The sequence below is a fragment of the Osmerus eperlanus genome, chromosome 5 (assembly GCF_963692335.1).
Source record: "Osmerus eperlanus chromosome 5, fOsmEpe2.1, whole genome shotgun sequence".
In the NCBI taxonomy this organism is placed as follows: domain Eukaryota; kingdom Metazoa; phylum Chordata; class Actinopteri; order Osmeriformes; family Osmeridae; genus Osmerus; species Osmerus eperlanus.
In genome coordinates, this window is record NC_085022.1 from 3,498,687 (window position 1) to 3,521,744 (window position 23,058).

Genomic DNA, 23,058 nt, shown 5'->3' on the forward strand with positions numbered 1-23,058 from the left:
GGAAGACGGGTGTATTCCACACTAAGCCGCATGCATGCTACTTTCATAAGGCCAGATGAGACAAAGCTACAGTGTTGGGGTGTATAATGCCAGATATGCAGGAAGGGATCGGTCAGCTGTGTCTGCAAGTTCATGAAAACCCACACTGTGCAGTTGGCCATAACACCAGGAGCACGGCAGTTGGCCATAACACCAGGAGCACGCTCTTCGCTGTCTCCATGGAGTGGCACACAGACGAGCTGTGTTTCCTGTAGCTCCTCTGTTCCTGTGCAGAACCGATGCAGTAGAATGTGTTGGCTCCAGGCCCCTCTGTGCCCTCTGACCTTTACGTTTCACTGCAGACAGTCCCCCCCCCCCCCCACACTCTTTTGTTTGCGGTGTGCAACTGTGCTTCAAAACAGACCAGCCAGTGTGCCAAAGTTTGTCCAGCTCTAGTGCGTGGCAGGGTTGATTTCTTCTCCCTGTCTGGGTAACCATAGCGTCAGAGCGGGAGCACGTGACCTTGTTCCTGGAGAGCTAATTATCAGGTTGATATGCTGGTTTTGTTTGGTTACAACTGGTGGGTGGAGTGAAACCCTTCAGGAATGGAGTACCCCATGATAAGGATTGTACAGTCAGAGGAGCTTGTTGGTCACACCAAAAGGGAGGGTTCAAAACATTGCTTTAGCAACTCCCATCGCTGGTTTCCCAACACCTGTCGTGTTTTCCTGAGGCGTTTGAGCAGGACAGGACAGGAACCATGCAAATCCAGCCCGACCAAATTGACGCTGCATGCAAAGTCTGTTTAATAGAGAGCTTTGTGCATGGATGTTTCCTGAGGGGCTTCACGGAGCTTCGCCAGTGACTAATGTTGTGCCGGGCTCTCCAGCCCAAGTGCTCTCTGGGATCTGGAGGCTCTGGTCTCAAAAGTAGCAGTTGGCCGGTGCTTCTTAGAGGTGAGACGTTTCGGTTCTTGTCTCACACGAACACCTCGATGTTCTGCCAGGGGAGTACCTCAGTAGCAGCTGATGAGGATTTGTAAAAACCCTCTATAACACCATCAAGCCTATCCTGACTGAGTTCATATTGACATATGATAATGAAGAAACCTCAAATCTGTGTCCATGGGCTCACGCCTCCCACTACAAACAGAGTTTCCAGAAGGCTGCTCTAATGCAAAGGTTCATTCTCCTGTCCTTATCTGAACTTCCTTAAACCACCTGATGAGTACAACAGGTTCTCACCCTGTTGACGTTGTAGCTGTGGTGTTACTGCACGGAGACTTTCATTCAATGATGAATCGAATCTGTCTGTGTTGCAAAGCAACCATTGTTGCTATACGAGTATCACAGTACCTGTGATATCTGCACTTGTCAGTTGCGTCCGAAATGTCAGTTGCTTCCCCCCCCCCCTCCCCCCCCCCAAAGTGTGCCCTCACGTTTTTTTTCTAAGCCTGACGTTAGTTGAAAAATTACAGGCAAAGGATGATTTGTGGATGTAATTAGAGGAAGCTTTTACAGGTTGATGAATACGTTGGGCTTGCAACCGTTGAGGGATGTTTATCATTGGGTGTGCTCAAGCCTTCGGCGAGAGCACAACCTTTGTTCTCTCACATATATATTATTATTGGGTGTGCTCAAGCCTTCGGCGAGAGCACAACCTTTGTTCTCTCACATATATATTATTATTATTATTTTTATTTCTTTTTGCCCCCCTAAAACTCAGTCAATATTTGGCCTACATAGACAACGTAGGTGTCAAAAGTTTCGTCTTGGTAGCGATTGAGTTGCTTGTATTGGGATTTACGTTCCGTTGCACGGTTTAAGTAGAAATTACGTTTTTGTGTCGAAAAGTGAAGCTAACGGTGGCTAACTTGCTAACCACAGTCAATGACGCTACTTACGTCACTAACGTCACGAAAACTCGCGTGACTACCTCTAGCAGAATATTAGTTTAGCAGCTCGTTAACTTCTGGGAGATAGCTAGGCTAACTATAGCTTTACTGCAAGGCAGCTGCAGAAACGCCACAAGCAAAGAGGCCAGGTGATAACTATTTACTAATTTTACTTTGTGATATGACACACAATTGTGATGTGTAATGTACAATATAAGCTGATATTATTAAGGAAGTACATCTACTTTCGGAAACAGTAGTCTACTATTTCACTGAAGTATTAGCATCATGACATTAGCCTGTGTTGCCCGGGCAACACATACTACAGTGGTCTATGATCAGAATGGGATTTATTCGCCATGAAAGTTTGCACAGACGTCTGATGATGTAGCGTTATCTGTTTTCAATCGTTAAAATAAACATTCCTCACATATACATTTTCGTTGTAGGGTTTATTCTGACATTAGTAAACGATTTGTTGGTGAAAAAAACATTACCTGTGGTTTCAAACCAGTGTAGCTCACTGCAACGCTGTAGCCTACGTGAGACACACTACAAAAACATCTAGCTTACACAACTGTAGGAAGTCAAACGGCGACAGAACATGTTCGGCACTCCCCTTACTTAAATCAAAAGTCTATCTAACTACTAACCTGAACTTCATTGCCACAGCCTAAACGTTGTCAATCTGTTCATGAAAATAATTAATTTCATCTTAAACCGTACAACGGAACGTTGAATCCAATTCAACCAACGCAATCGCTACCAAGACGAACACAGCAGTAGTCTAGTACTGTACCGTAGTAGTACAATTTACCGGGCAGCTTCTCCACACAGGGCTATATCGCATTTTGTCGCATTTTGATCGTTGTTACTGACAATGATTGCTACCAGTGAGCTTTTTATGAATGAGCGATTTTCCACTAAATAAATGTCAAGCTTATTTACGTTTTGGGGGGCATATTTTCAGTTAGCAGATGGTACTGTTTGAATCGCGATTCCATCTTCTACTGCCGGGTAACGTCGTAGAATAATCTTCAAAGGGGGTTCTTTATTAATGAATGAATGCAATGAGTAGGCTAAATGCCTGAAAATATCATGAGAAGGGAAAAACTTAAAATGACGTTTAAGTCATAGAGATTAGGTCAATTTTTACACCGGTCTGCCCAATTTATTCGTTTTGTTTCAACGATGAGGCTGCCTCTTGCAGGGGAAATGAGAAGACATCTATTTCATTCTACACTTCACTCGTATTTTCAGTTGTAAATGAGCAGCAAAAAAAAAATGCTTTTAAATCTATGTCATCTTTATAAATAATAAGTATGCATTTTTATATAAAATATACAGAAATATCAGTTGTAAAAATGTCATTCAAAAACGGACCCCTGTGCAACCGACGCAAGCAAGCACACCCTACAATTTCCCCAGAAATTGTACCCTCTCTAGTTCCATCTGTTATCTGGTCATTTAGATTTTACCATTGTATTCATGAGTTTGCTTTAGACATGGTTATGGTTGTTACGCAGAAGACATGTTTGCCGAAGGAGAGCCTATTGAGTTTAGCATGCTTGGTCAATGTTATAGTCTTGTCTCTGCATTTTGAATGTTACTGTTAACCTAGAAAGTGGTCTGGAGCGACAGGCAAGTGCCCTACATGGGGAAATACCTGTAGACTGTGACATCACCAACAACACTGACCAGGGAGCTCCAGAATTCTCACAGTAGTTTTCTGAGAACAACATTTTTTTAACTGCTTTCTTTACATCTTGGTGGTCACACGCTGATAAAGGAACCCAGAGGTCGGGAAATTGTCTAGGCCAGAAGGTTATGGAGCCGTAATGAGCTTGTCCAATATCCTGTCAGTCTGATATACGGCTGGTTCATATTTAACCTGGGTGCAGAAACGGCTGTTTTGAAACACCAGTTGGGCTCTGCTGCCCGCCAGGCCCTCACACCCTGCAGCACTCAGCAGGAACTTAAGGTTACTCATTTATAAGCTTAATGGACATTTATCCTTTCCTGTTTGGTTGTTCCAACACTTGGTTCGACATCCTATTTCGCTCAATTGTTTCTCACCTCGGTTTGACTGGGATATGGATATGGAGGAGCGGGGAGGAGGAGCTTTTCAAAGTCAGACAGAAGTCTGGGCTGTAGGAAATGAGTTGGCTGGAATCACCGATAATTCTACCAGCTCTGTATGAAGCAGAGCATAAAAGGAGAGGAAAAGGTGCCTCCCAATCTTCCAGTGGTGGAGGAGTTCTGAGTCCTGAATACATGTAAAGCTCAATAGGTGCTGATAGCCCTCTATGAAGAACTTTCCAAAAGCCCACAGAGCAGCACCCATAACCAGCCTAAACCATCAGAGAAGACCAGGAAAAGGGGAGGGGAAGTGATGCATGTCCCCTGTACGCTGCTGGACTGGAGGGGAGGTGAAGTGATGCATGTCCCCTGTACGCTGCTGGACTGGAGGTGAAGTGATGCATGTCCGCTGTATGCTGCTGGACTGGAGGGGAGGTGAAGTGATGCATGTCCCCTGTATGCTGCTGGACTGGAGGGGAGGTGAAGTGATGCATGTCCCCTGTACGCTGCTGGACTGGAGGGGAGGTGAAGTGATGCATGTCCCCTGTATGCTGCTGGACTGGAGGGGAGGTGAAGTGATTAGAAAAGCCTCAGAAGTGTGGAGGGAGAAGATAAGCTTTCAGTAAATATTGTTTTAATAGTGGGTCAAGGTCATGAGATTATTCTGGCGGCCCACACTCTTGGGGATTTAGTATTCCTCAAAGTGTTCTATCCCCCCTGTACACACACACACACACACACACACACACAGAAACCTCAGATATTGTGTGTGTGTGTGTGTGTATCTGAGTGGCGAATCTGTGATGGGGCCCAGTCTGTCTAGAATGCAGAACATTGTTTCCGTTGGACCCAGCTGGAAATGCAGGAACCGGGGCCTGTTCAAGTGGAACCCAGGACTGTCTGGCGCGTGATTGGTCACAGCATGCTGACCTCTGGCGCGTGATTGGTCACAGCATGCTGACCTAGCAGACGGCCTGGTCTGGCCTGGTCAGACAGTGCCACCGCTACCGTTACTGTTAAGTTAACCAACCCCAGCTAAGCCTAGGTTCATGAAATGACCCCAACAAGGTTAATGGTTTGTGAAAAGCAGGGAAGCCATTCCATGCAACTGTCAGAATGTGGCCTATCAGCCTAAAACAGACCTTTAGGTCTTCCTGTGGACTCGGGCCCCTGCCGCTCTACCAGGAAACCCCTCATACCACTGCTATCATGGTAACCGAAGCCCAAAGTGTGTCTACATGTATTTGCTGAGGCTGCTATTTTTACTTTTGTGGTAATAAAGAATTTGGCAATACCTTGTATGCCCTTGACAACAGGGATACATGTACGTGGCAACGAGGAAGCTCAAGGTTGTGTTAACAAGATATGACCATCCCCTAACCCTGGAGATTTTGCTCTCTCACATACAATGTTTGACTTCTTTATTAACTCGAGAACTAAATGGCTGTTGCGAAATCATATAACCATGTCGATACATTGTTTTTATTTGTACCTACAACTGTGTGACCACCGGTGCTTGACCCAGCTCTGGTGTGCTTCTGTGTTGTGTCCAGGCTTGTAGATGACCGCTGTGTGGTGCAGCCAGAGGCCGGGGACCTGACCAACCCTCCCAAGAAGTTTCGAGGTGAGAGACTGGCTGTGGTCCTGTCAGTCTTCCTCTGCATCCATGCTTCCAAAATATAGACTGTCCCTACATTGTATGTAATACATAAACTGTAATGAACACGTCAATCACTAAGGCCATTTTTACTACATGAAATGTTTTTCTTATCCTATGCATTTCCAAAGCAACCTATAAATAGTACTTATAGTGGGTGCAGACGATAGTCAAAAGGGCACAGTTCCGACAGTGTTAAAGTGGTACCAAGTAACAGTCTGTATTTTACAAGACACAGTGCACCAATAGCATCATCTCAACTACTCAACCCAGAACTCAGAATCCACAATCCTTAGTGATTCTCTTGGGCTTATTGCATCGTCTGCTGTTAGCATGAGAGGTTAGTTGTACTAATAGCTTACCAAGGTTACATTTTAGATTCTTGTGTGAGCACACACACACACACACACAGCCAAGGCTGAGTGGTACATTTGCTCCCTGTGTTGTTGTAACCGCCCATTGTGGTTGAAGTAGGTGTTAAACTGGCTGAACAAGCTTCAAGTGAGTAAACATCCATAGGTAACCACAGACATTGGACAAGAACTCTGAATGTTAAAGTGACACTCTCCTGTCTCCATCCTATTCCCTCATCTCATCTCTCTCTCTCTCTCTCTCTCTCTCTCTCTCTCTCTCTCTCTCTCTCTCTCTCTCTCTCTCTCTCTCTCTCTCTCCCCCTCCCTCTTTCACCCCCCCATCCATCTATTCTCCCTCACAATTTCTTTCTCCACCCATTCAGACTGCCTGTTCAAGGTATGTCCCATGAACAGGTACTCGGCTCAGAAGCAGTTTTGGAAGGCCAAGCAGGGTAAACAGGGCCACAACAACACGGATGGGGACTTGTTCAAGAAATTACAGGTACAGGTGTACACGTCTCCTTCGTAACCCCAGACAAGTTAGCATATTTGTTTATTCGTTTGTTTCTTCCATTTCGTCAATCTTTTATAGTCCAGGGTATCGGCACATTTTCAAGTCTGCTAAATACCAAACAAGTGACTGACACAAAAGTGCAGGAAGAGCAAATGATTGACAGATCCCACACAACACAATGTTTTTGATTTCCCAGCATGCAGCAGAGTTGGAACAAAAGCAAAATGAGACGGAGAACAAGAAGCTCCTGGGCGAGGTGGTCAAATACAGCAAGGTTGTCCAGGTACACCCCCCGCCTTTCCGGGCCTCCCGAGTCATTTTAACAACTTGTAATAACGAGTGGCACATGGAAGCACTTCATCCTCCAAGCGAGGCTGTAGTTGCTGTCTCTGCTACAGCTTGGAGGCTGTAGTTGCTGTCTCTGCTACAGATTGGAGGCTGTAGTTGCTGTCTCTGCTACAGATGGAGGCTGTAGTTGCTGTCTCTGCTACAGATGGAGGCTGTAGTTGCTGTCTCTGCTACAGATGGAGGCTGTAGTTGCTGTCTCTGCTACAGATGGAGGCTGTAGTTGCTGTCTCTGCTACAGATGGAGGCTGTAGTTGCTGTCTCTGCTACAGATGGAGGCTGTAGTTGCTGTCTCTGCTACAGATGGAGGCTGTAGTTGCTGTCTCTGCTACAGATGGAGGCTGTAGTTGCTGTATCTGCTACAGATGGAGGCTGTAGTTGCTGTCTCTGCTACAGATGGAGCCATTATATCTAGATCTTTGGCCGTTAACTGAGAGGACACTCACATTTAGTGGGTGTGAGCTTTGAGGCCAAAGCCAGGGGTGTTTTGGATGGCCTATGCAGAAAAAGAGGGCGTTGGTTTGAAAATGTAGAAGGTGATATGTTCTAACCACTTTAGCTAAACTGAGGGAAGAAATACAACTAATAATAGTTCTTTAAATGAAGCAATACACCATTTTTTTCTGACATTGCATGGAAAATGCAAAATACATAGAGAAGAATCAGATTGTGACCATAAGATAAATATGATTGCAACTGTGAGTAACTGGGTCTTCCTGTCATGGCAGCTGCTCCACATCAAGAGTAACAAGTACCTGACTGTGAACAAACGGCTGCCCGCTCTGCTGGAGAAGAACGCCATGCGGGTGTCCCTGGACCCTGCTGGAAACGAGGGCTCCTGGTTCTACATCCAGCCCTTCTGGAAGCTACGGAGCGAGGGGGACAATGTAAGGGCACATGTTAACACACACCAGCATTCACACACACACATACACACAGGCAGGACTGCCTTAAAGGGACAGTACACCCCAAATATCCCCCCCCCCTTAACTGTGGTGCTATTTAGCCATCTAGATTGTTTGGCTGTAATTTGCCACGGTTTGGATATATCGGCTGTAGAGAGGTCTGCCTTCTCTTTAATATAATGTCAATCAATTGGGCTTGTCTTGTACCGATATCGCCAAAACTCTGTCACTCACACCAAAACAATCTAAATGGATAAATAGCACTATAGGTAAGAGGAAAAATATGTTGGTTTGGGGGTTAAACTTTACCTTTTAAACTAATAATCTCGGATGCCTTTGAACATGCTTTTATACTTGTTTAATGTCATCATCACTTAACCAAGCCGCTTATTTTCTGAACAAGGTTTCCCTGTTTACTTTGCAACATATTGAAATTACCATAGGTGTGTGTGTGTCAGTGATATTCAGTCATTTCTCCTGTATTTCCTCTTGGAATAATGAAATGGCTCAACTGGTTTTTCCTCTCTCATTGCTCCAGGATCCTATGGTTGAAGGTACTGGTCTGAATTGCATGGTGTTGTGTGTTGTGAGGCTAGTCACAGATAGACACTGTTACAGCATGTCAGTACATGTCTCTATTGCATGTGTCAGCCTTCTGTACGCTGTTGAAACGAGCTGTCTGAGTGTGGCATCCGGACTCTCATTCCTCCCCTGAGCTGCAAACTGTAAGGTTGGCGGGTACAGAAGTTAAGAGGCAGTCTGGGACATGGATGGGAAGGGAGAGAATGTCTACCCTGAGGTTTACACCTTCTCACTGCTGCTGAGACCTCAGTCCACCACGCCCAGCATGACTGCACCGGCGTGCAGGCCCCGCTCTTCCTCCTGCTTCTCATGTACTGTAGCGCACTGTCGTCCCACAGCAACACACACACACACACACACACATACTGCTCATGTGCAATAGGATCAGCAACCTGTTGCATGGGTCCATGTTTGACTTTCACTTTTGTGTGTGAAAAGTGCAGGTTGTCAGCGTCTCTCTTCTCCAATCCAGTCGTCTGATGGGTTGCCAGGTTTTCCATGAACCTCCACGTTTGGTTTCTTGATGGGTTGCCAAGTTTTCCATGAACCCCACGTTTAGTTTCTTGATGGGTTGCCAGGTTTTCCATGAACCCCACGTTTGGTTTCTTGATGGGTTGCCAGGTTCCCCCAGGTCTCCTCATGGGTTGTGACTGTGCTGTGTGGATGTCTCCTAGGTGGTGGTGGGGGACAAGGTGGTCCTGATGCCTGTGAACGCAGGGCAGCCTCTCCATGCCAGCAACATTGAGCTGCTAGACAACCCTGGTTGTAAAGAGGTCAGACTCATTCACTTTGATTTATTTAGTTGACCCAACGAGAATCAGGCAAAACTTTCTAAGCCAACGCAATAAACAGCCGTTGACTATGGACTAGCTTTGGTGAACACGTTGCATCTGTTTTTCTGCTCCTCGCTACTGCCCCCACAGGTGAACGCCGTGAACTGCAATACCAGCTGGAAGGTTACCTTGTTCATGAAGTTCAGTGACTACAAGGAGACTGTCCTCAAAGGGGTAGGTGTCTTGAGCCTGTGTTTAGGCTCAACTCATTTGAGACTTTCCTCTTCATCTCTCCCTGGGGTCAATTGGTATTGGAGTAAGGGTTTAAGACAATGCGTAAAACGCCACTGTTTAAATCTTTTTTTTTAATGGATTTGTTGATTGTGTCTGTGTTTATGTACATGTGTGTTGTCGTCCAGGGCGACGTAGTGCGGCTGTTCCATGCGGAGCAGGAAAAATTCCTGACATGTGATGAGCACAGGGGCCAACAACACATTTTCCTGAGAACCACCCTCAGGCAGTCAGCCACGTCCGCTACCAGCTCCAAAGCACTCTGGGAAATAGAGGTAGAGAGCTCTGAATGATAAGTATTTGGGGGGAAACGGAGGTATATGAATCTCTGGGTAAGGCAGGTGTGTGAATCCAAATCCTTGGGAGCACAAAACTGAACCTTGCAGATAAAACTGAGATTTGTCCACACAGAAGCCCATTGTGTGTTTGAGGGACACTGCTTCAAACATGGGAATCCCCTCCATGGGCTGTGCAGTACACTGGCAGCTTTGTGTGATGCACCGTAACATGACTGTGAAAAGGGGGGAATGTTTCAGCTTAATTTGCATTCGAATGCTTGTGTTGGGATCTGTCCCCATCTCAGGTTGTGCACTATGACCCCTGCAGAGGAGGGGCCGGACAGTGGAACAGCCTCTTCCGCTTCAAACACCTGGCCACTGGAAACTACCTCGCTGCCCAAGTAAGTCACACACCTTGGGAAGTTCAAATCCAAAGAAATTGTGTACATGTGTGTGTGTGTGTGTATACATAGGCTATGTAAAGTATTGTCAAATGCCATGTTTACATAGTTCATGAACCGTTACTGTTCATTGCCAGTGAGGATTCTTTGGTTACATTTGAGTATGTCTCATTTGAATACTCTCGCTGTAGCACAGGGAGAACCTGCTTGTGAAGCCGTTCAGTGGAGTCACTGCACTATGCACCAGTACAAAGGCAGAGTCACATGGTACAACTTAATAGTGTGTCAGGAAGAACACTTTTAAATGAGACCATGCTGGTTGATAGTTGCCAATGTACCAAATAACTGTTAACAATGTACTTGGAACCGGGAACATACTACCTAGAGCTGTTACCATACTACCTAGAGCTGTTACCATACTACCTAGAGCTGTTACCATACTACCTAGAGCTGTTACCATACTACCTAGAGCTGTTACCATACACCTAGAGCTGTTACCATACTACCTAGAACTGTTACCATACTACCTAGAACTGTTACCATACTACCTAGAACTGTTACCATACTACCTAGAGCTGTTACCATACTACCTAGAACTGTTACCATACTACCTAGAGCTGTTACCATACTACCTAGAACTGTTACCATACTACCTAGAACTGTTACCATACTACCTAGAACTGTTACCATACTACCTAGAACTGTTACCATACTACCTAGAGCTGTTAGTGTGAAGCTTGGCAGGGGAGGAAGGGCTGGGCTGAGGTTGCAGGGGCTGAGCTGTAGATGGCAGTGTTAACGTGGTTATCACGGCAGGCCTGCTGAAACGGCAGCTCCATCAACACTGGAACAGACCTGATCTCTATTTAGGTCAACCCCAGTATGTGTGCCGTATTGACCCACGTCGTCTGTTGCAGGTGAATCCGGATTTCCGGGACGATAGCGTCGACTCTAAAGGAGATGTGAGTCTATGAAGACACCGATGCCATGCCTTATGTTCACACGCACACACACCCACACACACCCACACACACCCACACACACCCACACACGCACACACACACGCACACACACCCACAAACACAAACCGTTGTGTGGGTGTGCTTAGGCGTGTGCTTTTAAGTGTTTGCCTCAACCATATTGTCTGCCCGTCTCCAAGCCCTCCTCCTTCCTTCCACTCTGCCACGCTGTGATTACGCAATCCCACCAGCTCGCACACATTCACACACACACACACACACACACTGCCACACACTCACGCACTTTCAAGCTTACTGAATCATCTATATCCCCTCTGTTCTGTGAGCTCTAAGCCACCTTTTGCACACACTTACGCACACACACACACACATCCCCCCCCCCCACACACACAAACACACTCAGTCTCTGAAACAACCAGCAGCTATCACACCAGTCACACACTCACATTCAGACACACTGGGGGGCCCCTTACATAACGTCTGTGTGGGGGTGCCCTGTGAGGGGGGGGGGGCAGGAAGGGAGGGCTGAGACGTGCTGTCTGCTCTCCTGTGGTGCTGCCAGTGGTGAGGTGAGTCAGGGAGGGGAGGGGGCCGGAAAGGAGGGGGGGGGGGGAGAAGAGAGGAGGGGGAGGGGAGAGGAACAGAGGGGGAGAGGAGGGGGAGAGGAGAGGAAGAGAGGGGAGAGGAGAGGAAGAGAGGAGGGGGAGAGGAGAGGAAGAGAGGAGGGGGAGGGGAGAGGAACAGAGGGGGAGAGGAGGGGGAGAGGAGAGGAAGAGAGGAGAGAGGAGGGGGAGAGGAGAGGAAGAGAGGAGGGGGAGGGGAGAGGAACAGAGGGGGAGAGGAGAGGAAGAGAGGAGGGGGAGGGGAGAGGAACAGAGGGGGAGAGGAGAGGAAGAGAGGAGGGGGAGGGGAGAGGAACAGAGGGGGAGAGGAGGGGGAGAGGAGAGGAAGAGAGGGGAGAGGAGAGGAAGAGAGGAGGGGGAGAGGAGAGGAAGAGAGGAGGGGGAGGGGAGAGGAACAGAGGGGGAGAGGAGAGGAAGAGAGGAGGGGGAGAGGAAGAGAGGAGGGGGAGGGGAGAGGAACAGAGGGGGAGAGGAAGAGAGGGGAGGGGAGAGGAGAGGAGAGGAAGAGAGGAGGAAGAGAGAGGGGGAGAGGAAGAGAGAGGGGGAGAGGACAGGAAGAGAGGAGGAAGAGAGAGGGGGAGAGAGGAGTGGGAGAGGAAGAGAGGAGTGGGAGAGGAGAGGAAGAGAGGAAGAGAGAGGGGGAGAGGAGAGGAAGAGAGAGGGGGAGAGGAGAGGAAGAGAGGAGGGGGAGAGGAGAGGAGTGAAGAGGAGAGGAGAGGAGATCCGTTGACATTCAGAGCCCATTATGTCCTGCAGTCACAACAAGCAAGCAGCCCATCCCCTAACACCATGTCCAATTAGGATTCCACAAGGTGCATGTTTCAATGTCTTACAGTGGAGCAGCTACAGTAGGGTACAACGCTGTCCTCCCTAGGATCTACCTGATGTTCTCTCTGTGAGCCTCCTCCTGATTAGGTCACATCCCTGATTAGACCTGGTTCTACACTGATTTCCCCTGTGTGTGTGTGTGTGTGTGTGTGTGTGTGTGTCTGTGTGTGTGTGTGTGTGTGTGTCTGTGCGTGTGCGGGTGTTTGTGTGTGCGCGTGATGCAGACTGAGACGGATATCGTGTTCTCCAAGAGAAAGCGTCAGGCGGCAGAGAAGATTGCCTACACCCTGGTGTCTGTTCCCCATGGCAACGACATCGCCTCCCTGTTTGAGCTGGACGCCACCACACTGCAGAGGGCTGATTGTCTGGTGCCTAGGTCAGTCACACACCACACAGACGCAAGGGCACACACACACACACACTCTCACAAGCGGGCACTAACACATGACCTTAACATCCAGCTGCAAATAAAGGAACATAGAAAAGCGTGTGTGCGGTGGGGTGTGTGTGTGTGTGTGTGGGGTGTGTGTGTGGTGTGCTTGGTGTGTGGGGTGTGCGTTGGTGTGTGTGTGTGTGGTGTGCTTGGTGTGTGTGTGCGGTGTGTGCGGCGCCCCTGGCAGGAACTCGTACGTGAGGCTGAGGCACCTGTGCACCAACACCTGGGTCACCAGCACCAACGTCCCCATCGACCTTGAGGAGGAGCGGCCTGTCATGCTCAAGGTCACACTTACACACCGAGACACGTGCTCTGGAACACACGCACCAGAACACACACACACATACACACGCATACACCAGAACACACACACACCAGAACATGCACTCTGTAACACACCAGCACAGCTACTGCATGCTACTGTGTTCCTCCTCCCAGATTGGCACCTGCCCCACTAAGGAGGACAAGGAGGCCTTCGCCATCAGGTCTGTCCCCTTGTCCGAGGTCCGGGACCTGGACTTTGCCAACGACGCCAACAAGGTCCTGGAGTCCACAGTCAAAAAGCTGTGCCATGGCAACATAGCCCAGAATGAGAGGAGGTACCGTAAGAAGGTGAAGCCACACCATGAACGAAATCTTCTGACAACCGTGTGAGATTCATCCAATGTTCCTGGCTCCCTCTCTCTGGTCAGGTTCGTGACCAAGCTCCTGGAGGACATGATCTTCTTCGTGTGCGAGGTTCCCAACAACGGCCAGGACGTCCTCTCCGTGGTCATCTCCAACCCCAACAGGGAGAGGCAGAAACTGATGAGGGAGCAGAACATTCTAGCGCAGGTGAGCCATGTCCTACACCACACAGGTACGTTTAGTCATTTAGCAGACGCTCTTATCCAGAGCGACTTACAGTAAGTACAGGGACATTCCCCCAGTGGCAAGTAGGGTGAAGTGCTTTGCCCAAGGACACAACATCATTGGCCACGACCAGGAATCGAACCGGCAATCTTCCGATTAGTAGCCCGATTCCCTAACCGCTCAGCCATCTGACCCCTTGGTCAGGTACACGTACACCAGGACAAAGCTCACAGCATAGAGGCACGTACAAGTACTGGAGTAGGAGCAGGACTCGGACATGCAGACTGTCAGTGCGTGTGTGTGTGTGTCATTGCAGATCTTCGGCATCCTGAAGGCTCCGTTCACAGATCAGGGTGATGGTCCCATGCTGAAGCTGGAGGACCTGGGAGACCAGCGCTACGCCCCCTTCAAGTACCTGCTGTCCCTCTGCTACAGGCTGCTGAGACACTCTCAACAGGACTACCGCAAGAACCAGGCACGCACCACCTGCACCCCCTGCACCCCCTGCACCCCCTGCACCACCTGCACCCCCTGCACCACCTGCACCACCTGCACCACCTGCACCACCTGCACCCCCTGCACCACCTGCACCCCCTGCACCCCCTGCACCCCCTGCACCACCTGCACCCCCTGCACCCCCTGCACCCCCTGCACCACCTGCACCCCCTGCACCACCTGCACCACCTGCACCACCTGCACCACCTGCACCCCCTGCACCACCTGCACCCCCTGCACCCCCTGCACCCCCTGCACCACCTGCACCCCCTGCACCCCCTGCACCCCCTGCACCACCTGCACCCCCTGCACCACCTGCACCACCTGCACCACCTGCACCCCCTGCACCACCTGCACCCCCTGCACCACCTGCACCCCCCTGTACCACCTGCACCACCTGCACCCCCTGCACCACCTGTACCACCTGCACCCCCTGTACCACCTGCACCCCCTGCACCACCTGCACCACCTGTACCACCTGCACCCCCTGCACCCCCTGTACCACCTGCACCCCCTGCACCCCCTGCACCACCTGCACCACCTGTACCACCTGCACCCCCTGCACCCCCTGTACCACCTGCACCACCTGTACCACCTGTACCCCCTGCACCCCCTGCACCCCCTGCACCCCCTGCACCACCTGCACCACCTGTACCACCTGTACCCCCTGCACCCCTGCACCCCCTGCACCACCTGTACCACCTGTACCCCCTGCACCCCCTGTACCACCTGCACCACCTGCACCCCCTGCACCACCTGCACCCCCTGTACCACCTGTACCACCTGCACCCCCTGCACCACCTGCACCACCTGCACCACCTGTACCACCTGTACCACCTGCACCCCCTGCACCACCTGCACCACCTGCACCACCTGCACCACCTGCACCCCCTGCACCACCTGCACCCCCTGTACCACCTGTACCACCTGCACCCCCTGCACCACCTGCACCACCTGCACCACCTGTACCACCTGCACCCCCTGCACCCCCTGCACCACCTGCCCTGTCCTTCTGCTTCCCCTCTTGCCGCCTCGCCCTGCCCCTCCCCGTCTTCCTCCCATCCACCCTCCATCCCGTTCCACCCTCCATCTTATCCCTCCACCTCCCAACCTCCACCGGAAGCAGCTGTTGTCCAGCCGATCACATCTCCACCCTGACGTTCCTCCCCCTGTGTTCATGCTCTTCACCTCTACTTGAATTCCACATTGTCCATCGCCGCGTTCTGAACTCTGCTGTGTCTCCCCTCCCATTAGGAGTACATAGCCAAGAAGTTCTCCATCATGCAGTCCCAGATAGGCTATGAGATCCTGGCAGAGGACACCATCACAGCTCTGCTCCACAACAACCGCAAGCTGCTCGAGAAGCACATCACCTCCAAGGAGATCGAGACCTTCGTCAACTTGCTGCGACGCAACAGGGAGCCCAGGTCTGACTCACACACACACACACACACTCACACACAGGTTTCCGCACATCCACACTGTCAATGGCGTTCCCAGTGGGGTTGTCCAAGTTCTCTGTGTTCTGATTACTGGACTCACTGTCTGGAGTGTGTGTGTGTGTGTGTGTTTGTGTGTGTGTTCAGGTTCCTGGACTACCTATCAGACCTGTGTGTGTCTAACAAAATGGCCATCCCAGTCACCCAGGAGCTCATTTGTAAGTTCATGCTGAACCCAATCAACGCTGACATCCTGATCCAGACCAAGTGAGTGTCGTGCTCCAACACACATCCTTGTTTTTACATTTACATTTAGTCATTTAGCAGACGCTCTTATCCAGAGCGACTTACAGTAAGTACAGGGACATTCCCCCAAGGCAAGTAGGGTGAAGTGCCTTGCCCAAGGACACAATGTCAGTTGGCATGACCGGGAATCGAACTGGCAACCTTCAGATTACTAGCCAGATTCCCTCACCGCTCAGCCACCTGACTCCCTCCTTCCTTTTTAACCATTCTTTTGAGAACTCACGGTTTAGTCCCATTACAAAAATCCTTTTTTACCCAACCTTAAACCTAACCTTAACCCGAAAAAACCTAACCTGAACCCAAACCCTTACCCCTAGCTCCTAATCCTAAAACTGTCCTAACTTCAACCCTTAGTGTGATTTCAACCCTCACCCTAAACCACCTAAAATAGCATCTGAACTTGTGAGATGTTTTCACATCTCTACCCTTCGTTCCTCTTCCTCCTTACCCTTCCGTTCCTCCTCACCCCCGCCCCCCCACCCCGCCCCCCCAGACTGATCCCTAATACAGAGCCCAGTCTGGAGTCGTCCCTGATGCAGGAGGATGGGGAGGACGAGGAGGTGTGGCTCTACTGGATAGACAGCCACAAGGAGCCGCATGGCAAGTCCATTCGTCACCTGGCCCAGGACGCCAAGGGCAACCACAAGATGGACATGGACATTATCACCTACTACAGGTGGGTCTCGTCCTGCCTCGTCAGCATCTAGTGTTGAGCCCCTGATGTCTCACCTACATCCTCCTTCTCTCTCTCTCTCTCTCTCTCGCTGTCTCTCTCTCTCTCTCGCTGTCTCTCTCTCTCTCTCTCTCTCTCTCTCTCTCTCTCTCTCTCTCTCTCTCTCTCTCTCTCTCTCTCTCTCTCTCTCTCTCTCTCTCTCTCTCTCTCTCTCTCTCTCTCTCTCTCTCTCTCTCGCTGTCCCTCTCGTGCTCTCTCTCTCTCTCTCTCTCTCTCTCTCTCTCTCGCTGTCTCTCTCTCTCTCTCTCTCTCTCTCTCTCTCTCTCTCTCGCTCTTCTCCAACTCGCCCTCCCCAGGTACCAGTTGAACCTCTTTGCTAAGATGTGTCTGGACCGCCAGTACCTGGCCATCAACCAGGTGTCCGTGCAGCTGCCCGTGGACCTGATCCTGCGCTGCATGTTTGACGACTGCCTGCCCTACGACCTCCGAGCCTCCTTCTGCCGCCTCATGCTGCACATGCACGTGGACCGCGACCCCCAGGAGGCCGTGGTGCCCGTGCGCTACGCACGCCTCTGGACCGAGATCCCTTCTAAGATCACCATCCACGAGTAAGAGGGTGGTGGTGGGGGGTCGTCTTTGTAGTTGGTGGTATGTGTGTGTGTGTGTAGAGTTGGTGGTGGGTGTGTGTAGTGTTGTTGTAGGGCGAGCTTGTGGAAGGGGGCAAGTGAGTGTGTTTGTATGCAGTGTGTGTATCTCTGTGTGGTTACCTGTATGTTTGAGGCTCTTGGCAAATAAGCAGGGTAAATGCATTCCTTTTGAGCTGTGTGCAGATTCTAGATTGCAACTGCGGTGTTGTCTAGTTGACTCTTCCCTCCCCTCCTCACCGCCCGGCCCTGGTGTGCTCGGTGCCTCAGCTACGCGTACGAGTGCACGGACACGTCCAGGGAGGAGATGAAGAGGAAGTTCGCCCCCACCATGGAGTTTGTGGAGGAGTACCTCAAAGACGTGGTCGGCCAGCCTTTCCCTTTCGGAGACAAGGAGAAGAATGAGCTGACCCTAGAGGTGAGGCTGCGTGCTGTCACACGGGCTGGGGGGGGGGCCGTCGACGCCCCTGCCGTACACAGCGCTGTGGACAACAACACTTTCTCTTTGTTCCTTCGTCGATTCTTCCTTCACAGCACAACCTCTCGCTCTTCCTCTCTCTCCCCCCCTCCCCCCTCCTCCCCCCGTGCTCCAGGTGGTCCACCTGGCTCGTGACCTGGTCTATTTTGGCTTCTACAGCTTCAGTGAGCTCCTTCGGCTCACGCGCACCCTGCTGGCTATTCTGGACATCGTCCAGCACCCCCTCACCTTCATGGCCAAGCTCAACAAGGGCCCGGAGGCCGGTGAGTCTCTCTCTCACACACACACGCACGCACACACAGCATTGAAGTACACAAAGGTGTAAAACTGCTCTGAATTCTGAATTCGAAGACCTCTTTTGCGTTGCGTCATATCACGAACGTCTTGTCGCACAGTGCAACAAATGACTATCAGATTGTTGAATTGAGTTACGAAGAGCCCCCTTTGCCATGGGAGCCTAGTCAGTAGATGACGTGACGTTGGTGCGTGTCGCCCTAGGCAACAACGTGCTGCGCACCATCCACGGGGTGGGGGAGATGATGACTCAGATGGTTCTGAGCCGCGGTCACATCCTCGCCCCCAGTCTCCCGGACACGCCCCCCTCCATCCGAAGCGGGTCGCCTCAACGCCTGTCCGACAACGAGGACGTCATGGTGATGGATACCAAGCTCAAAATCATTGAGGTTCTGCAGGTGGGACAGCGCCCCCTCTGGTCGGGAGTGGTATTTTTATTTTTCATAACCTGGAGTTTAGTCATTCAAAATACAAAATAAGTGTATTTCCTGCTGTTGGGTGGTTGCCAGGAACATAGTTGGTAGCTTGTTTTTGAGGAATTTCCAGGTCATTCTAGAATGGTGCGTTTCTGTGGTTCTCCCTGTAGTTCATCCTGAGTGTGCGTCTGGACTACAGAATCACCTACCTGTTGTCCATCTATAAGAAGGAGTTTGGAGACAGGAGTGTGATGGACAGCTCTCTCTCCGTGGCTGACTACCCCACCATGTCAGGTTAGCCCCTCCAGCGTGGCCTGCACAGCTCCGACTGACTGCTCAGTCTCACTGACTAATAGATTGCTTTCCGACTCACTGACTGACTGCCATGTGTGACACCCTTGTTTCCAGTTCCGGAGCCCGACATAGATGAGATCGCAGCTAAGGCAGAGGCCATGTTTGCCGGCAGGTAGGTCGTCCCATCAGCCCACCTCCTTCTTAAATAAATACATATTCAATAAGCACCTACTTTTGACATGACGTACTGTATTTGTGTGTGTGTGTTTGCACATACTTGTGTGTGTGTGTGTGTGTAGTTCCGGTACTGAGCCCAGTGCTGTGGAGCTGGATGATGAGGGAGGCCGGACGTTCCTCCGGGTTCTGATCCACCTGATCATGCAGGACTACCCCCCGCTGGTGTCCGGCTCCCTGCAGATCATCTTCAAACACTTCAGCCAGCGGGACGAGGTCTTGCAGGCCTTCAAACAGGTAACCTGGCCTTTAGACAGGTAACCTGGCCTTTAGACACGCAACCAGGCGTTCAAACAGGGAACCAGGCCTTCAAACAGGTAACCTGGCCTTTAGACAGGTAACCAGGCCTTTAGTCACGCAACCAAGCATTCAGACAGGTAACCTGGCCTTTAGACAGGTAACCTGGCCTTTAGACACGCAACAGGCATTCAGACAGGTAACCTGGCCTTTAGACAGGTAACCAGGCCTTTAGTCACGCAACCAGGCATTCAGACAGGTAACCTGGCCTTTAGACAGGTAACCTGGCCTTTAGACACGCAACCAGGCATTCAGACAGGTAACCTGGCCTTTAGACAGGTAACCTGGCCTTTAGTCACGCAACCAGGCATTCAGACAGGTAACCTGGCCTTTAGACAGGTAACCTGGCCTTTAGACACGCAACCATGCATTCAGACAGGTAACCTGGCCTTTAGACAGGTAACCTGGCCTTTAGACACGCAACAAGGCCTTCAAACAGGTAACCTGGCCTTTAGACACGCAACCAGGCATTCAGACAGGGAACCAGGCCTTTAGACACGCAACCAGGCATTCAGACAGGTAACCAGGCCTTTAGACACGCAACCAGGCGTTCAGACAGGGAACCAGGCCTTCAAACGGGGAACCAGGCGTTCAAGCAGGTGGTAGGTACGTTGACTGTGTGTGTGTTTGTGTGTGCGCGCTCACTGAGCAGGTCCAGTTGCTGGTGTCGGAGGAGGATGTGAAGAACTACAAGCAGATCAAGGCTGACCTAGACCAGCTGCGTCTGACGGTGGAGAAGTCGGAGTTGTGGGTGGAGAAGAGCGGAGGCTACGGCACCGAGGACCTGGGAGAGGGCCAGAGCAAGGAACAGAACATGGAGGTACCCCGACCCTGACCCCCTGACCTTTAACCTCGAACCAGGACCTCGGGCCCTGACCTGTTCTGTTCCTCCAACCAAAGTTATGATGGGTTTCTGTCTGTGTGTGTGTGTGTGTGTGTGTGTGTGTGTGTGTGTGTGTGTGCGTGTGTGTGTGTGTGTGTGTGTTGTGTGTGTGTGTGTGTGTGTGTGTGTGTGTGTGTGTGTGTGTGTGTGTGTGTGTGTGTGTGTGTGTGTGTGTGTGGTGTGATGTGTGTGTGGATGTGCTGGTTGCTAGGAGGTGGGGATACTCAGCCCAGTGCAGGATGGGAATGTGAAGCCTCAGATAGACAGCAACAAAGACAACAACTACATCATCGTCAAGGACGTGAGCACCCCCCCTCCCTTCTCTTGTCCTCTAATCCTCTTCATACCTCCACCCATGTATCTGTCTTCTAAAACAGTCTGGTGAAAAGAATTGTTAATGTGTGTGTGTGTCAGATACTGCTCCGCCTCAGCAAGCTGTGCTACCACAGCAAGAAGAGTCGTGTGCAGCAGCAGAGGCTGCTGAAGAACATGGGAGCCCACACGTGGTCCTGGACCTGCTGCAGATCCCCTACGAGAAGGTCCGAGCACTCCCCCTCCACCTGGCTGGAGGACTGGGCTGGACTTACATCTGCTGGGAGTCCCACCTCATCCTAGGTCTCTAATGCTCTTGCTCACTTGTTTCTCTCTTTCTCTCTTTCTCTCTCTCTCTCTGTCTCTCTCTGTCTCTCTCTGTCTCTCTCTGTCTCTGTCTCTCTCTCCTCAGAGTGATGAGAAGATGAATGAGGTCATGACCCTGGCCCACGTGTTCCTCCAGAACTTCTCTAAAGGGAACTCCCAGAACCAGGCTCTGCTGCACAAACATCTCAACCTGTTCCTCACTCCAGGGGTACGCCCAGGACACTCGCTCACTCACTTACTCTCTCACACCCACACACTATCTCTCTCTCTCTCTCTCTCTCTCTCTCTCTCTCTCTCTCCTCTCTCTCTCTCTCTCTCTCTCTCTCTCTCTCTCTCTCTCTCTCTCTGTCTCTCTGTCTCTCTGTCTCTCTCTCTCTCTCTCTCTCTCTGTCTCTCACTCAGTTCAGTTCAGTTCAAAGGGCTTTATTGCATGAAAACAACAATTGTTCATATTGCCAAAGCAACGGTAGAATTACAGAAATATTAATCAATGTAAATCATGGCCTTATATATACTTATATTTCACACACTCACATACAGAGACACACACGGCAGTTTAACATATACAGTGTATCTACACCACACAGGTGTACAACTTGTATCCATGTTATTATTATTCAAGTTGGTATATTATTAATGTTGCCAAATAATCGGTATAAATAAATAAATAAGTAAATAGATACACACACACATATGTATATATACATATATATATGTATACGCATACACACATGTATACACACCCACACGTGTATATATACACACGCATATACCCATACATACACATACATACGCACATACAGGTTATATAATGATAATAATAATAGTAAAAATCAATACTAAATTTGAAATTCTGAAAAATTACAGTAAAATTTAAACAAAATATTAAAACAAAAATAAAACATGTTATGTTTGCCATATTATAAATTGTCCTCATTGTGGCTTTCTCTAAAGCCATGACAGGCTGATACATACTTTGCTGCTAAAATACAGCAGTTAGGTTTTCTCCCAATAAATAAACCAGTCTCTCTCTATTTGTTACATTTTCAAATTCCTTGTATATGCTGGTAATTTTGGGGAAGTATTTGGTTCGAATGTCTGTAAAGTGGTCACATTCTGTTAGGAAGTGGAGCTCTGTCTCCACTTCTCCCTGTGAGCAGACAGAGCACAGCCTCTCTTCTCTGGGCAGCATGTCACTCTCTCTCACCCTCTCTCTCTCTCTCTCTCTCTCTCTCTCTCTCTCATCACTCTTTCTCTCCCTGTCTCTCTCTCGCTCTTTTTCTCTCTCTGTATCTCTCTCGCTCTCTTTCTCTCTCTCTCTTTCTTTCTTTCTCTTTCTCTCTCTCTCTCTCTCTCTCTCTCTCTCTCTCTCTCTCTCTCTCTCTCTCTCTCTCTCTCTCTCTCTCTCTCTCTCTCTCTCTCTCTCTCTCTCTCACTCTTTCTCTCTCTGTCTCTCTCTCGCTCTTTTTCTCTCTGTCTCTCTCTCGCTCTCTCTTTCTCTCTCTCTCTATCTCTCTCTCTCTCTCCATTCTTTCATTCTGTCTGTCTGTCTTCCTTCCTTCCAGCTGTTGGAAGCAGAAACCATGCGTCACATCTTCATGAACAACTACTACCTCTGCAATGAGATCAGCGACCGGGTGGTCCACCACTTCGTCCACTGCATCGAGACCCACGGGCGGCACGTCCAGTACCTGCGCTTCCTGCAGACCATTGTCAAGGCGGACGGGAAGTACGTCAAGAAGTGTCAGGACAAGGTCATGACGGAGGTGAGGCAGGACGGGATCGCTCTCTCGCTGTACGGGCAGCACACACACACACCATCACACAGTCCTCGCTGACCTGCGTGTGTGACCGTGTGTGTGACCGTGTGTGTGTGACCGTGTGTGTGTGACCGTGTGTGTGTGACCGTGTGTGTGTGACCGTGTGTGTGACCGTGTGTGTGACCGTGTGACTGTGTGTGTGTGACCGTGTGTGTGCGACCGTGTGTGTGACCGTGCCTGTGACTGTGTGTGTGTGGACTGTGTGTGTGCGACCGTGTGTGTGTGACTGTGTGTGAGACTGTGTGTGTGTGTGACCATGTGTGTGACCATGTGTGTGACCACGTGTGTGTGACTGTGTGTGTGTCTCGCCCCCAGCTGGTGAACGGCGGCGAGGACGTCCTGGTGTTCTACAACGACCCGCTCGTCCTTCCCGGCG

General features: G+C 50.3%; 1 protein-coding gene across 1 annotated transcript in view; it reads left to right on the plus strand.

Moving 5' to 3' along the window:
* The window catches only part of itpr2 (inositol 1,4,5-trisphosphate receptor, type 2), a 40,489-nt gene that overhangs the window by 903 nt on the left and 16,528 nt on the right, over window positions 1–23,058 (plus strand). Inside the window, 31 exon segments of the mRNA XM_062460767.1 lie at window positions 5,506–5,576; window positions 6,346–6,464; window positions 6,673–6,759; window positions 7,550–7,708; window positions 8,983–9,081; window positions 9,232–9,315; window positions 9,501–9,647; window positions 9,956–10,051; window positions 10,969–11,013; window positions 12,707–12,858; window positions 13,103–13,202; window positions 13,357–13,517; window positions 13,611–13,752; window positions 14,087–14,245; window positions 15,520–15,692; window positions 15,852–15,971; window positions 16,504–16,686; window positions 17,040–17,291; window positions 17,598–17,745; window positions 17,921–18,068; window positions 18,304–18,497; window positions 18,686–18,809; window positions 18,924–18,981; window positions 19,109–19,280; window positions 19,993–20,160; window positions 20,435–20,524; window positions 20,638–20,722; window positions 20,725–20,762; window positions 20,948–21,070; window positions 22,428–22,628; window positions 22,998–23,051. Of these exon segments, the coding sequence (XP_062316751.1) occupies window positions 5,506–5,576; window positions 6,346–6,464; window positions 6,673–6,759; window positions 7,550–7,708; window positions 8,983–9,081; window positions 9,232–9,315; window positions 9,501–9,647; window positions 9,956–10,051; window positions 10,969–11,013; window positions 12,707–12,858; window positions 13,103–13,202; window positions 13,357–13,517; window positions 13,611–13,752; window positions 14,087–14,245; window positions 15,520–15,692; window positions 15,852–15,971; window positions 16,504–16,686; window positions 17,040–17,291; window positions 17,598–17,745; window positions 17,921–18,068; window positions 18,304–18,497; window positions 18,686–18,809; window positions 18,924–18,981; window positions 19,109–19,280; window positions 19,993–20,160; window positions 20,435–20,524; window positions 20,638–20,722; window positions 20,725–20,762; window positions 20,948–21,070; window positions 22,428–22,628; window positions 22,998–23,051 (3,952 nt within the window).